The 16,043-nt window shown below is 41.5% G+C and overlaps 4 protein-coding genes across 4 annotated transcripts in view; 1 reads left to right on the plus strand and 3 right to left on the minus strand.

The window, feature by feature from the left end:
- Window positions 1-195: 195 nt before the first annotated feature.
- On the minus strand, window positions 196-3,381 carry armh1 (armadillo like helical domain containing 1; the record flags this gene model as incomplete). The annotated part of the gene is made up of 11 exons (XM_079996881.1): window positions 196-315; window positions 408-489; window positions 620-697; window positions 818-947; window positions 1,390-1,462; window positions 1,599-1,715; window positions 2,007-2,091; window positions 2,317-2,513; window positions 2,609-2,775; window positions 3,010-3,078; window positions 3,179-3,381. The coding sequence occupies 11 exons, from the start codon at window positions 3,379-3,381 to the stop codon at window positions 254-256; spliced, it is 1,263 nt and encodes a 420-aa protein (XP_079853007.1). The 3' UTR covers window positions 196-253.
- Window positions 3,382-4,495: 1,114 nt separating this feature from the next.
- Window positions 4,496-9,219, minus strand: ccdc181 (coiled-coil domain containing 181). Its single transcript, XM_079997046.1, has 6 exons — window positions 9,094-9,219; window positions 7,694-7,807; window positions 6,190-7,221; window positions 5,891-6,037; window positions 5,549-5,706; window positions 4,496-4,837 (listed from the first exon to the last, which is right to left on the minus strand). Exons 1-6 carry the CDS (start codon window positions 9,094-9,096, stop codon window positions 4,666-4,668), a joined length of 1,626 nt encoding a protein of 541 aa, XP_079853172.1. The 5' UTR covers window positions 9,097-9,219; the 3' UTR covers window positions 4,496-4,665.
- Window positions 9,220-10,179: 960 nt separating this feature from the next.
- Window positions 10,180-14,374, plus strand: cpox (coproporphyrinogen oxidase). Its single transcript, XM_080006853.1, has 7 exons — window positions 10,180-10,853; window positions 11,103-11,246; window positions 11,876-11,986; window positions 12,183-12,324; window positions 13,282-13,500; window positions 13,670-13,774; window positions 13,867-14,374. Exons 1-7 carry the CDS (start codon window positions 10,304-10,306, stop codon window positions 13,949-13,951), a joined length of 1,356 nt encoding a protein of 451 aa, XP_079862979.1. The 5' UTR covers window positions 10,180-10,303; the 3' UTR covers window positions 13,952-14,374.
- A 307-nt stretch (window positions 14,375-14,681) lies between these two features.
- Window positions 14,682-16,043, minus strand: part of prrg1 (proline rich Gla (G-carboxyglutamic acid) 1) — an 8,394-nt gene continuing 7,032 nt past the window's right edge. Inside the window, exon 4 of the mRNA XM_080018417.1 lies at window positions 14,682-16,043. This exon is cut by the window's right edge and continues 479 nt beyond it. The gene's annotated coding sequence lies outside the window, so the exon portion shown is untranslated.

The following is a 16,043-nucleotide window of genomic DNA, read 5'->3' on the forward strand; positions in this document are numbered from 1 at the left end:
ATTGACCCTCATGTCAATTAAAGGTCAATTAAAAAAAAAAACAACGTTTCAAAGCGTTTAACACATGCAAAATAGGGGTCTGTCGTGACAGTTTAAACTGTCAACATGGATGCATTTTGTTATGTTCGACGAACGAAGGGGGAGAAAAAAGAAGGAACAATATGAGTAGCAAGAACAAACTTGGCAACACTTTATTTCTTGTACTCCCCAAGGACAGAAATCCAATGGCACAATATGCATCTCACATATTTCATTAATTTGCCTGTTCAGAAATTACTTTGCAATGAGAGTTCTTGCGGCTCTTGTCATCCAAACCTGAAATGCAACGATCAAAAAGTAATAAACACACATAAGTGAAGATGGGTAGCATTACATAGCATAAACGGCATTGTTACTTTTGACATTACCTTCGGATATGTTGACTTTGTTAGATAGCAGGATTTCTGCTTGGATTTCATCGATATTCTTGTGCACAGCGTCGGAGTTCTGCTGTAGAAACAAAGGGATTGATGGATTGAACCAGACCCATCTTTGGGTTAGGGTTAGGGCAGATACGTTAAATTGGCTTAAAAGCAATGTCTGATTTTTCTGATAATGTCTATGTAACAAAGTAACTTACCATGAATACTCCAAAGAGTGCGCTTCCCATGCCTTTGAGCACACCCTCTTTCACAGCTGGGTTTGTGTCGACAAAATACTGGAGAGGGAAAAAGACAGAGATAAGTTAAATATGCGCACAATTTTCAGAATGCATTCCAATAAAGCAACGACAACAACATCTCAGGACTTTGTGTCGCTGTTGGATAGATGTGCCGACCTTCAGAGCCAGGCTGGCTTCTGTCTGGGATTCAGCGTGGTCCCTGTTAGCCATGGCACACAGTAAGTGATGGACCACTTGGAGGGAGAGCAGCTCCTGGCCAATGTCCTCACTAGACTGGGCCAGCAAACTGCAGATGGAAAGCAAAACAACATGAGAACTAGGGTTTACACTATTACAGTGAAATCACAAAAATATGCTGAACTTCAAAAGGTTGATTGTGAAAAAAGATACACTGATTATGTATGTGAAATGGTTTTCTTGCAAACTCCAGAGAGTGTGCTGGGCATAAGGCAAATAGAAGGGGAAAAAAAAAAAAAAGGAACAATTAAAATGAAAATTATAATGAGAGTAAAATATATTAAAATAAATTAAAATAGGAGTAAAAGTAAACAAAATACAAATATACATATGTATAAATGCAGAATTAAAAATAATGTAAGAATGTAACTTAATTTAGTCATAGTTCCTAATTATAATATGTAATATAATATATAATAATTATGTTAATGGTGTAAGGTATAATTTTCTCCAAGGTGATAAGAATTGGAGCAGACAGTTGATTCCCATACTGAAGAGCTTTGGCTGCAGCAGCTTGTTGGACAAACACTGGGAGAGATGCCATCATCTTGGTCACATCGGGGTCTGGTGGGATTATAAATACAGTAGTCTCACAATGGCAAAAATATATATTGTAATATACACAGCATCATTCACATATTTTGATAATAATAATAAATTAGATTTAGGTAAAAAGCAAATTTTAAAAAACACATCCGACCTTCCAAGATCTGGTGGCGCTGTGCTCCATCCCTGTTTGGCTTCAATAAAGCAACCAGCCCACTGAGCAACACAGGCCTCAGCTCGAACCTTCTCAGGTCCAGGATCAGGTTGATAGCTGCATGACATCAAGCAGCGGGAAGATTTTAAAAAGAGGGGATCATTGATTTTGACAATACTGTGTAAATAACTATCACTTCTCTGTACGTGAACATTAGTATTATTACATTTTTCACTTGTCAGCCCAAACCAACGCATGGAAAAGCCATTGTGCTTAGTGGAAAACTAATATGGTTTTAAGTCACACTGTAGCCCTGGTATAGAGGTGATCATTACCTAGCCTCCATTTTTCAGAGATTGATGGATATTATGGTTATAATGATCAACTATGTTTCAGTGGGACGTTTACCTTCATACTGGACCTCTACGCGCAGAGACCTGAGCACATTCAACAGCGGCTCAACGATGGTGTGATCGACCGTCTTCATTTTGGACTGTGGGAGGCAGCAATGAATTATTACAGCGTGTATTTTAAAATATAAATGACTGAAACTATGTCACGGTGTTACTGGAGAGGTTAAGCAATCCCTATTTTTAGAGGTGTCTGACAGAAGACCGAAGGATTCCATGTCTTTAAATAGTTTATGTGTTTGTGTGCATGAGTTCATGCCATTGGGTGTGTCTTTGTGTCTTTGTGTCCTTGTGTCTTTTTTATTTACCTGCATGATGCGCAGGGTTCGGAGTGCAAGCTGCTGGGCCTTCGTGGAGGTACAGGACATGATGGTGATCAGGCCTCTGTAAATTTGGCTTTGGTATTTGGGGTTTCCATGGGTCAGCGACTCTAAAAGGGCTTGCGCCATTTCCTGCGTTTCCTCAGCATGTGACTTGGCCAGGCACTCCACTACAGCTCTCACACCCGCAATCATTCAAAAGGCAGACGACAATTTAATATGATGGTGATCTGTCTGACGCGTCCCCTACATCCCCATTTCAATTCTTTGACAAACATACCATGGCATTCACAGATGATCTCTTTGTACTTGTAGCCTGCGTCTGAGATAGTCTCCAGCAGGCGCAGGGCCTCAGCCTTGTCCTCTTCTTTAACTCCATTCTGACCCAAGACGTCCAGCAGGGTGAGAACACACCCATCCTCCAGGAACTCAGTGAGATACTGGTGACTAGGGATGTGGAAATACACACATTAATGACTAAAATATAACTATATAACTAAATTCTTCTTCTTCTTCTTCTTCTTCTTCTTCTTCTTCTTCTTCTTCTTATTATTATTATTATTATTATTATTATTATTATTATTATTATTATTATTATTATCATTCTTCTTCTTATTATTATTATTATTATTATTATTATTACAAGTCTATTTTAATTATCATGGTTCTTCGTGAAGTCACCTGCATGATGCTGAGAGAAAAACGTGGATTGCTTTGAGCTGGAGACCTAGGAATGTGCCACACATGTATCTGAATATAGAGTGAAGGACTGAGATATACTGATAACATATCGGTAGCCAGTGACCTGGTTATTTTGTGCTACCAAACCCCAGGGAGGCCGAAAGGATACGTCAACCTCATCCATGTGCTCAGACGAGCCAGGAAGAGACTGGAGACCTGTGCGAACTCCTTCTCCAGTTCGCAGCTTTTCCCAGAGTTTTGTTTTAGAAATGTGCTCAACATTCGGCTCCGGGCCAAGTCCCCACTGCGGTCCCACTCGTGGAGGAAGTCCAACACTTCGCTGGTGCTCCTTTGTTTTTGTTGTGTTGACATGGCGCTTGTAAATATCCTGTATTTAAATACGCTTTGAGGAGTTTTGTTCTGATCCACCAGCAGTCTCAACGCGTTTTTGTTTACTGTTGCTTAGCAACGTGCTCAGCGTGCTCCAGCTTCCGACCTCAAAATGCAGTGACCAATCCGCATAGTCTTTATTATCATCATTTTTATAACATATTATTATTATTATTATTATTATTATTATTATTATTATTATTATTATTATTATTCTCTGTACGTGTCTGAAAGACTGAAGTCAAGTGTGATCAACGTTTTTGATTCTCATAAAGGTTGCTTTCTCTATTGAAAAAGAAGTGGAAATACATTGACACTCACATACAAATATACACACACTCCAACCAATGTTCCCCTACACATCTAACACACTCGTATAAACACATTGAACAAACACAGGATTAAAAAGGTTTTTTTATTGTTTACATTTTGCTTTTTGAACACAAGAATTATTATAATTTATTATTTGTCAAGTAAGATACATATTTGTAAATTATGGAAATTCATGAACCATTTATGTCCTTCTACATTTTCTTTTTAAAAAACAAATTTTCAAATGCCTCCAAATATGCTATAATTTCGTTATAAATACACTCTTTACATTCTTTATGTGGATACATTTGTGCAAATGGACTTTTTGAAAATATATTATATGTGTACACATCAACTCTAATATCTCTCTAACATGTAATATAGCCTTCTTCTACGTAACCAGATCTTGCAAAAAAAGGCATATGGTAAAATAAATAATATGGCTTCCACACTCACAGACTGCATAGCACTACAGCCTTTTCTCCCCCGTTAACACAGTAAAGTGCATTAGCACTGCAGAAAACATTTCTCTATACTAATAGTTAAAACACTTCCTTTTCTCACTGTAACTGAACCTTGATACTTGATTGAACCAAGTATGTCCACACTAAACAGAGATACCTGCAGTAGAGCTTGTAGTTTTTTCAAGTATTGTCTATTTATCAGAAGAGTCTAACGAAGAAATATCAAAACTTGGTGATACTATGCACCTAATAATTATGATAAGTAAACAGTGCTAGAGCTACTACTCAGAATACACACCTAACTTTGTATCACACCCTAGTCCCTGCCATTGAATAGCTACACAGGATATTACACCATTTTCAAGTGGCAAAAGATGAGATCTTTTTGTCAGATTTACATGAGATATAATGCTTAAATTAAAGTTGCAGGCTTTCCTGCACCTTTTCCCTTTATATGGTCGCTATCTCGAAAGGACAGGATGGCTCACAATCAGAAGCGGTAGGCAAGTTGTTCTGAGAATCTAAAGGGTTTGGTATCGTTGACGCTGCACATCAGGTCCTGCATGCGTCGGGCGCGGCGTTCCTCCAGCACTAGCCTGCGGGAGTGTTCCCGAGCCACCTGCTGCTCAGCGCGCTTCTCCGACCGCTTCCGCCGCAGCCACCTGGGGACGGAGAAAATGGAAAGGTGCTCCCTTTGCACCTATTATCTCAATTGACAACAGTCGTCTAATTCTTTACTGTAATCATCTGGTAGAAAATATTCCATCGTATAATCAAATCTACCGCTTTTGGAATCAAAATCAGTACCAGAATGAGTTTATTCCGGCAACTTCATTTTGATATACAAGGAATTTGGGATGATTGATGCACTTCTCTCCAGACAATTAGCATAAGAAAGCTGAAAAGTCTGAAAAAATAAAATAATAAAATTCTAAAATTCAATTCATTTAAAATTAAAATGATAAAATATACATAATAGCAAAAACATACAGAACATAAATATCCAAAGATATAAAAATATACAAATACAATTCTATCCACAGGATATATAATTGGTCTAGGTATATCGGGCATAAATAATAAATGATAACAATGTCTAAAGTTTATTTATATTGCCCTTAATCACAGTACAGTCTCCAAGTGCTTCACAAACCCACATTTCACATAGAAATCAACAGCATCCCCTGGTCCTAAACTCAGAGAAAACCCCTTGGTGGAAAAAAAAGGAAGAAACCTAACTCTAATAAGTTATTACAGAGTCTATGGTGTCATAAAAGTGCTATTTCAATATATTTGACGGAGGGTTATGTTATGGATGTACTTCAGAGGGACGCCTTAAAACCATTGCTAACACTGTTACTAGTAAAACTCACGATTTAAAGGCCTGTTCACAGTCCTCCCGCCTGTGCAGGAGGTAGCCGCCCTCCTGCTCCATCCTCTTCAGCTCCTCCAGCTGCCTTTCCCTGTGTTGCTGCTCCTGTTTCCTCACCAGCCATAACCTGAACGCCTCCTCTGGGTCACTGGGTTCTCTCTATATCGGGAGGTTGTGGTAAAGCCAAGATACTGTTTATGTTTGGATTTCTCTTCTGTGTTTATGCAAGTACAGAGTGTCTGTTCACCCCTGATTGCACCTCTGGTTATGGTGCAGAAATGAACCTTTTAATATTTTCATCTAATTTATCTAGCTAATTTTTTGTGTGTTAATGTGGTCATACCCTGGTGTTCATCTTCTCCATCTCCTGAGCACGATGGATCCTTCGTTCCACCTGAACCTGCTCTCTCTTCCTCATTAACCACGCTCTGAAGGCCGTTTCGTTCTCCTGCTTCTTCTGCTCTTCTTCCTCACGTTTCCTCTCTTCTGCCTGACAGGGAAAATATAGGAGAAGAAAAGAGAAAAGGTGAGAGCAAGGGTAAATTGCAAATGCAAGAAAGAAAATACAAATGCAAAGCCTAGAATAAGTGTGGTACCTTTTCTTCCATTGCAATTAAGCTAGTGATTGGGATTGGTTCCTACCTCTCGAGCAAGCCTCTCTCTCTTCTCCTGAGTCTTCTGCAGCGCTTCCTTCTGTTGCGGGGAGAGGGTGTAGGTAGCCTGGCATGGGCTCCCGGTGGCGGACTGCACCCGCCGTTTGCTCCCTCGCCCCTGGCTGCCTCTCTGACTGTGGCTGGCGGAGTTGGGCCTGCTCCGGGGCTGGGCTGGAGGTCTGGGGGTTCTAAGGTACTCAATACCCAGCTGGGAAGGGCTAGAAAACGGAGACGAGGAGGGGGTGTGTATCTTGGTTGGGTTCAAGGTCGCCTCCTGTGCACGAGGGGAGGAACGCAAGTTGTCGCTGTCGTTTTTGGCTAAGGGGGGCAGCAAACCTTGACTCTCCACTTCCTTCAGACTGACCAAATCAAACTTTCCATCCTTTTCTACCAGGACTCTCCCCTCCTTGCCCCCTTGCCCATCATGGATGCTCTTTCCAAATTCAGTCATGTCTGACTCTCCGCTCTTGCTACCCCCTTCTCCCCTGCTTTCCTTTTGAGGAGAAATTTTGAGCTCAGACAGCTTCCCTGAGACATCACTTTCCACTTCTGCATCTGTTTCTGTATCTGTTTCTCTGCCGCCATCTTGACCTTCCACTCCTACATTGCAGGGAGTGCCATTTTGCTTGTGCTCCGATGGAGGCACCACCAAATCCACCAGCATTTCTTTGAAATGTAGCCGTCTACGGCGGGTCATGTCTGGAGCCTCCTGGTCCTGCAACTCCTTATTAGCCTGCTGGATCTTTTCCAGCATGTACTTCTTCTCCTCATCCGGCTGGTCGTCCAACACCAGAGGTGGCATGGCTAAGGTAGGTGACTTCAGTGGGCTTTCTCTGTCCGAATCATACTCCAAAGGCTCCATGGGTGATGGCCATCTCTCTTCGTCATCATTGACACTGGTGGTTTCTTTCTTTGTCTTCGCATCCTGGTTTATCCTCTCCTGTTTGATTCCTTTATTCCCCTTCTCATCCACTTCTAATTCTTTATCTATTTTAGCCTCAATGTCACCATAATCTGGACCCTGTGAGATGAAAATCATTGGATAAATCCAAATGTAGTCAATTTACTTAAGAGACATAAGGGCATGATAACTATATGTGTGATAACAGACATGTGCATGCATAATTTTGGCATCTTTCAGTCGCACACACTCCCTTTGGCACAGTGAAAGTGTGTCAGTGTGTATGTGGAGTAGGTTTCACATGTAGACAGTAGCACATGCCAATATGTGTAACTCAACACTACTCAAACGTAACACTTGGACAGAGGACATGGATCTGTAGGCTCGAGTCTACGGTAAGTAGAATAGCGCCAATGTTCATCTAGTTTAATTGCATGTGATTTGAGGGTTTGTTTAGAAACATAATTTTAATTAATAGGAATGATAGAAAAAGGGATACAGTGTCAAAATAAAACAAAAGATGGTGCAATTCATTATGTCACACCATAACAAAACAATAAAATCAGGGTAACAAGCCGAGTTCTAGTCTTACGTGGTCTTCCCTCTCCTGGCTATCCTCACTGATCAGCCAGTCCAGGTCCTTCTCAAAGTCATCCTCATACTCCTCCTGGGTCTTGGTGACCATGACCTGACTCATTGTCTTCAGCTGGAAAGACACGAAATGCGCAAAAGTTTTTTATTTTTATTTTTAGGAAGCCAAATGCCCCCCTAAAATGAACAACTTACAGCAAAGTAACAGTGTACATGCATCACACACTGCACTGGAGACAAGACAGGCCGCATAATTGTTGTGGATATTCAGACACTGACAATAGTGATAATAATTCTCAGTCACTCTAGCAACAAAGCAACCCTTGTTAAAAAACCCTGGCTATTATGACATGTTTATTTAGGCATACAAATATTTATTTTCTAGAATAGAATAGAATATCTTTCTTTTTCTGAGGGAACTTCATGTATAATATTGATCTTCCCTTTTAATTATTATGTTTATTACTTGTATTTTATGTTCTCAGTGTGCGCTGAAAAAGTCTCTATAAATAAAGTGTATAATAATAATAATTATAATAATAATAATTATAATAATTATTTTTATTATTATTATTATTATTATTATTATTATTATTATTATTATTATTATTATTTATACATCAACAAAAATACAGAAAATTAGTTTAACCTTTCTATTAGAGGCATGAATAACAACAGGCTAGAAGTTGGAGAATCAATTAATGCTTTTTATATTTTGATACAAACAGAAAATCAGGGTTGATGTAAGAAATTAAGAAATTAAGATGTGATATAATAATAATCATATATAAAATCATATGTAGTAATAATAATCATAATCATAATGTATACAGAAAATAATATTTAATATAATAATAATAATAAATAAAAATGACAAGTTTCCTCATATCCCTATAGAAAAGTAAACTTCTCCAATTTTCTTCCACCTCATCATAAATGACGTTATCATTCACGTCATAGGCTCGCATCATCGACAGCCTCTCTTGGGCAACTATACCTGACAGTAGCAAGACATTTCTATTCAATAAATGTTATATCACATCTGCTGTTATATCAGATATCTGCTGCTCGGAGATGTAAGAGCGTTTTCGTTGTAATCAGTGACGATCACTTAAATAAACGTACACTCACTTAACCACTTTAAATAACTTATCGTGAGCTTAAAACCAAATGCACAGCTGAGCCAACATGCTGACGAGGCTGAATTTAACAAGGACCCGTCCATCCGTCTCGCCGAGGCCAGGACAGGACAGGACAATTTAAACAAACACGGACTGTCGTAGGTTTAATGATAGCACATCTACAGCACGTAACAGTTCGTCTCCGACGGTCAAGACACATAAAAACGGTGGAAGCGGAGCCGTTTTGTCGATGAAGTGTTCATAACTGCACTAAACTCACCATCAACTGTGCTTCTTAGGTCTTCTTATCGAGGTGAAAAAGGGGGAGGGGGGGGATAATGAATTGAGTGTTTTCTGTCGACTATTGCTCCATGTTACTGCCCCACAGATTCCCCGGCAGTCCGCGGCAGAACACCCGTGGACATAATCTGCTTTCGGTCCTCTGTTGTCATGGAGACCGACAACACGCGTTACTGGTTTGCACATGCGCACATACGGCCTGCGCAATCGCGTTAAACAGGCACGATCACGCACACAAACAACGAGAGAGCGTTGTCGTCCTCTCTCGTTGGCATTTAGGGGCTTTACCTCAACCCAGTGTTGTTGACGTCGAGGGCCGTTCGTTGGGGCTACAATAAGTCAAAATGACATCAATAAAGTCGCAAACAATACAATTCAGGTCAAACCAACGCCCCAAACACACTTTTTCTTAGGCTTTATGTAAAGTGTCCTTGGGTTTCCTGAAATGCACTAATAAACGAGTTATTATAACTAATTAAAAGTTTAATCATTCACTGTTTTATGTGAAACAACTAAATGTATTGGGATTTTTTTGAACGTATTAGTAGTAATAACTGTGTTAACAAAATAACGTGATTGACAGATACAATATTTTGAAAAAATAAAAAATAAATAAATAAAAAACCAAACATTTGTAATTAATTAACCTTTCCGCGAAATATATGAGAAAGTTCGCGTCACTCGTAATGTAGCCCAATGCCGTCGGAACTCGGGAAGCTCGCTCCTCCCGCTTGGAAAAGTGCAGACCAGCGGCCAGCTGACTTGGAATTCCGAGTCTGGAATTTCGGGGCAGCCGCTCGGGCCCGATCCGCCGACGTCACACGTCTGACGTCACAGCGACGTGACGGCCCCAACGTTCATTCAGACAAAAGTTTCCTACAGATTTCCGACTTCCAACGGAACGCAGCGCAGAGCCCGACGAGATCTACCAGGTCACGCAGTCGACGCGCCAATGCATCCTGGACCTTGGCGTTCGATGCTGCGCCCTGGCGCTCGAAGAGCCACGGGCCATCGCGTTTCGAAGGACTCCATTTCCCAAAATCCCTTTTTTGTCAACACCGGGGAAGGCCACGCCCCTTGCACGGGAACAACTGATATCGCACATGGCAACTTCCGATAGCGTCATAACGTAACTGCGAAACGAGTGTCAACCGCCGCCAGGCACACAGGCGACCGTGCGTTCCACACCGATGGCGTCTATCGTCATAACGGCTCGAATGACGACGACAAGATGTTTTACTTCAGCCGCAAAGTCCGTGGCCAGAACGGCGGAGCCGCACTCCACAACTTGTCGCAGCCCCGGCGTGCGTCGGCTGACTTCGCTTCCTGCACCGAGATGGTTTTTCAGAGGTGCCGGGGTACGGTTCGTGTCCCAGGGGGGCGCAGGCAGAACCTCCCCCGGGCGAACCGGCAGGGGAGCCCTGGTGGCGCTGGCCGGAGCTGCGGCGGCCGCGGCGGTGTTTGTGGCCAACGCGAGCCACTTCCAGCGCGCCGAGATGGCTACGACGGTCCCCCGGGTGGTGCAGCGGGAGGAGGAGGAGGAGGAAGGGGATATTGTGGAAAGATGCAAGGCCCTCATGTCCCCACCCGTGACTGACGTCCGAGTGCTGCAGCGGAGGAAGGGAGAGATGAGCACCAGGATGGAGATGCTCATCATGGAGACGCAGGCCGAGTTCTGCAGAGCCCTGGAGAAGGTGGATGGAGGGACGTTCAATGTGGACCGATGGGAGAGGAAGGAAGGCGAGTTGAGAGGAGCAGCTTTTTACCTTGAATCAGTGCTTTAAAATAACTCAAATAATCACGGTCATGTTGGATGAACAAAATGAATGGTATTAAAAATGCATGAACATATCTATGTCTGTCTGTCTGTCTGTCTGTCTGCCTGTCTGCCTGCCTGTCTGCCTGCCTGCCTGCCTGCCTGTCCTCCTTTCCAATATTGCATTGGATTGCTGTATAAAATATAAATCACATTGTATGTGTGTGTCTCAGGTGGAGGTGGGATCAGCTGCGTGCTGCAGGATGGGAAGGTGTTTGAGAAGGCCGGGGTCAACGTGTCAGTGGTTTTTGGGAATCTCACTGAAGAAGCCGCCAAGCAGATGACAAGTAGAGGAAAAGTCCTCAAAGGGAAAGATGGTAAGTGCTCTTTCATCGTATATAATTAAAATCTCCATGTTTCGAGACCATTCTCCCATTTGATAAGTATGAATTATTGTAATATTTGAGCCACTATTGTAGTTGTTTTATGTTAACAGGGTACAGATCATCCACTTTATTGGAAACAGTGATCACACAGGCTCCTTAAAATGTCCTTCGAGTACTTCACTTTTTCCAATTGAACTACTGGAATACCCAGAAAGGCAGCCTCTTGTGTGGGGAATTACTTAACAAGACCTTAAAATGGAAAAACAACTGGTTGTTCAGAGCTGCTTTCACAGTAAATCATACCCAACTTATCAGGCTTTATGATTGCTTGTTCTTTGCCATTGTCCTGCATATAGTAAGACATCAATACTGGAAGGTCAAAAATTGCCAGCTTTCGGGCCTATAGTCAAGTCAAGTCTATTCAAACACATTTTGACTAGAGTTTCTCATGTTTACTGAAACACTTTGAATACACCTCAAGGGTAGTTTTCTATAATGCTGATTCCCAGATAATGCTGGGAAAAGTAATTGAAGGGCCTTAAATGTAATTGAAAATGGTCTGTATGAACCCTATTGTCTATAATGTAATAATAACATAATAATATCAATTTTCCCCCCAGGTAAGCTGCCCTTTTGTGCCATGGGCGTGAGCTCCGTCATCCACCCGAAAAACCCGCACATCCCCACGGTTCACTTCAACTACAGATTCTTTGAGATTGAGGAGGAAGATGGTGAGTGTGCGACTGTGAAGCCGTTACGTTAGAAGTCGTATCTTGGTGTCAGTGACACTATTGAGTTGATGGATGAATGATGACCGTTGTCCTCCTCCATTGTGTGTGTGTGTGTGTGTGTGTGTGTGTGTGTGTGTGTGTGTGTGTGTGTGTGTGTGTCTGTGTGTCTGTGTCTGTGTGTCTGTGTGTGTCTCAGGCTCTAAGCAGTGGTGGTTTGGTGGAGGAACCGACCTGACCCCGGTGTATGTTAATGAGGCCGATGCGTTCCACTTCCACAACACCTTAAAAGAGGCCTGCGACAAGCACCACCCCCAGTACTACACCGACTTCAAGAAATGGTATAACCCAAATATTAAGGGTTTTAACATCCTGTATACATTAGGGTTTAGTGTTGCGAGTCAGTGTGTGTCCCGGACATACAACAGCTCTGTCACAGCGGGTGTGACAGAGCTGTTGGATTATGATAAGAGGACGTCTCCTCCATAGTCTGCAGCTGGTGGAGAACCGTTTGTTCAGAGGTAGTGTGCAAATGACCCAATGGCCAAACGGCTGGGAGTGGTAGTTCTTATCAAGAACGGCCAGGAATATTTGAAAATGGCAGGTCTTTTAATCTATTTAATTAAATAAAGACAATTAATATTCTCAATGACTCATAAAATTGTATTTTTATTGTTGATAGAAGTACGGTATCGGCGTATGTCAGTGCTCTTTTTTGCTATTGACTTGGCTCTTTTTTTGATGATGACATATAATGTAAAAAATCAGCTCTGGTTAATACTGAGATCTATGTGGGTCATTACAGTAAAATACTGCGCACTAGAGCAGGTTTTCCAGGGGAAGACTGAAATATAAGACTGTTCTCGAATGAAACAAATAAATCCTGGTCATAATATGAACGCTTTGTTGACAAAGTGGCATGACATATAGTAAGTGCGGGGCAGCGTCATCTAGTGGTTGAAATAAGCACTTTAATTCATATCTTTAGTTGCGGGGATGGGGGGGGGGGCACAGGGCAACACCCTTAAAGCTTTAAACCACAGAAAGGAAATACAGTAATGTTTGGTGATTTGAAGTAGCTGTGAATGGATGCAAGGCACTCCATCATGACTTAAGTCACTTCACTAACGTCTGGAAAACAAAAACACAAGTGTGGCATGGGACAAGCTTTGCTGTTGTTGAAATACTGTCTTTTATCAACAGTTAGTAGTATTTTGCCAAGAATGGTATATCTTACAAACCTTTTCAATTTCATCAGTATTGAATGGCAACTTCCTCTGTGTGCTGCTGGTGTCCAGGTGTGACCGGTACTTCTACATCCGCCACAGAGCGGAGACGCGTGGTATCGGCGGCATCTTCTTCGATGACCTGGACTCTCCTACTCAGGAGGAGGCTTTCAGTTTCGTCAGGAGCTGCGCTCGCACGGTGGTGCCGTGTTACCTTCCCATTGTACACAAACACCTCACCGATTCTTTTACCGCTGAACAGAAACACTGGCAACAGGTACGACGTGGAAGGTGAGTATGATGTTAAGACCGTCCTTCATGAAGGAACCGTGTCCCCGAAAGAAAGTCTGTTTAACTTGAATTGTATTTAAATGAGTTTGAAATGGCTGCAGTGTAGAGTATATTTCCACTTGTTGCGTTCAATAACTTAAAAAGTGTCTTGCACCTCTCTCTGCTGTAGGTATGTGGAGTTTAACTTGGTGTACGACAGGGGAGTGAAGTTTGGCTTGGCTACTCCCGGCTCCAGAATCGAGAGCATCCTGATGTCCCTGCCACTGACGGCCAGGTAAGGCCCCTGGAAGACATGAGCATCACTCTCCCATGTCCATGTAGCAGCAACTAGACCCGAGTCTGACGAGAAGAGCCTCTTGTTCCCAGGTGGGAGTACATGCACGAACCTGCCAAAGGCACTCTGGAAGCGGGCACGCTGGAGGTGCTGCGGAACCCTAAGGAGTGGGTGTGACCGGGATGTTGCCATTGTTACACATCGTCCAGGGGACTTGACTTTGTCACGTCTCTCTTAATGCTGTGACCAAAATGACCGTCACCTTCTCAACTTCTGTTGTTTTCTTTTTATGGATAATATTTTGTCAATGATTTGTGCATCTGGATATGCTTCTTACTTTTCTGCCCAGACCATTCTGGATAATGTTGGACTACTTTCCCCATTGCTTTATCATAAATCCTAAGCCATATTTTCTTCTTACATCACTGTGTTCACAAGCTATTTTTTTTTTTTTTAACGCATGAGCATAATGTTTTGCACTTCTCTTTCCACTTATGTGTGCCACTGAGATGTCATCAAAACGCAATCCTTATACTTATTTATGCACTTTCATTGAAACACCATCTTCATTGATTGTACACCCTTTGTAAACTTGTGAAGTGCCCAATGAATTTAATAAATGTGATTTTAATGTGTCTGGAGACAATCATTTAGTTTATTACATTTAAAACCGTGTGGCGTAGAATGTTTCGCCATATTTATCTGTGGTCAATGTCACTTTGATTTTGAGATTACATTTTTAAATATTTATATTTTCGAGTAGAAATCATTGTATTGGTTTTGCATGATTGAAAAAAATGCACAACTTACAACTCACAGCATAAGATAAAAGTATACGACTTGAAATGTTTAAATGTGATCTTTATTCTAATTGGACAGAACATTTTGAAACATCTTAGTTCAAGTAAGAAAACACAAAATTCATTTAAAAGTGTTTTATTAGAAAGGGTTCTAGCATTCAAACATGGTTGAATGATTTTAACATATTCCTCTGCATTTGTTTGTTAGATAAGGCATTATAAAAACACAACTTGATAACAGTACGACATGGCCACCTCGGGTAGGTTATTGCAGAAAAAGTGCAGAGGTTCACAGCTCAATTCTAAAATCAGTGCTTAAACAAAGAGGTGAAAGGCATTGAGATTTGTGAAATCGATGAATATCAAGCAGATCAATTTGGTTTGTAGAATTTCCACATTGCATATATGGATTAAAATGACTGTCACTTATAGTGAGTTACTGCTGAGAGTGGAGATCAAACACCAAACCAGCCCCTGACCTAGTATCAGTTACAGGCAGCTCAGTTTGAGCTTTACGCACAAAAGTGCCTTCACTTACCACCTAAACAAGTGTCAATGCATTCAACGTTTTTATACTTTTATAAGCAGTATAAAGTAGCATTGTCACTAAAAACATTATTTTACACATACATACCGTATATACATTTCTATATACATTATGCATGCTAAACATAGGCTCTGTCTACAGCTTAATACTGCATGGGTCTCATTCAAACCTTTCAATAGAGTCAAGGCTTGACCTCATTTCATGTGCCTCCAGCCCCATCATCATTTTACACCATCCCTTTTCTCAGGATTTAGTGCACCCATCCTCTGAGATGTCCCATTGTTTAAAAAAAAAAGGTGCTCGTAGCACAGCATGAGATTCACCGGGACCGATGTGATTAGATCTGCTTGGATCAGGAGAACAAGTAGACAAGGTTGTGGTTTCACATGGTTTACCAGGATTCAAGTAGGTGTCAGCATAGCGGCATACCATACAAACAATCCTGCCTTGGGCCCAAGTCCATGTGTACCAAGCACATTCCATGCCAAGCAATAGAATATAGTTTTAGAGTAGACAATCATTTCAACATCCTTATAGAACAGCTCTTCCTACCATTTCTTACAATTTTAAATCATTCTTTTTATAGATCATTCTCCTCTATACCCTTTTCCTCCACTTTATACACACCATGCAGACTTGTTGTTCCTCCTTCGTCAAGTGATTTTTCGGCAGCATGAATGAGTAAAAAGAACTCGAGGACTGTTCTAGGAGGTCTTGGTGTGTTTTGGTATTGCGATTGGCTTCATCTCCTCGAATACTCAAATCATTTCAAGTGGTTAGTGCAAGTTTCAACAGAACTGGTTCCAGATGTTAGTCCACCACCCAGAAAAGTTACCGGTGTGAAGCTGAGTGACGGTAAAGGTTGCTGGCATTGTTTTAATGTCTTAGTGTATTGTTATAGCATTTATCGGGGTAGGGGTGA

Source organism: Zeus faber (genome assembly GCF_960531495.2).
Source record: "Zeus faber genome assembly, chromosome: 1".
Lineage (NCBI taxonomy): Eukaryota > Metazoa > Chordata > Actinopteri > Zeiformes > Zeidae > Zeus > Zeus faber.

Coding starts and splice junctions, on each gene's coding strand:
- cpox (XM_080006853.1), top strand. CDS start 10,304: ATGGCGTCTATCGTCATAACGGCTCGAATGACGACGACAAGATGTTTT. Junction 10,854..11,102: donor CCGATGGGAGAGGAAGGAAG/GCGAGTTGAGAG, acceptor TGTGTGTCTCAG/GTGGAGGTGGGATCAGCTGC. Junction 13,775..13,866: donor TCCCTGCCACTGACGGCCAG/GTAAGGCCCCTG, acceptor TCTTGTTCCCAG/GTGGGAGTACATGCACGAAC.
- ccdc181 (XM_079997046.1), bottom strand. Junction 7,222..7,693: donor GCCAGGAGAGGGAAGACCAC/GTAAGACTAGAA, acceptor TTCATCTCACAG/GGTCCAGATTATGGTGACAT. Junction 6,038..6,189: donor GAGAGAGGCTTGCTCGAGAG/GTAGGAACCAAT, acceptor TTTCCCTGTCAG/GCAGAAGAGAGGAAACGTGA.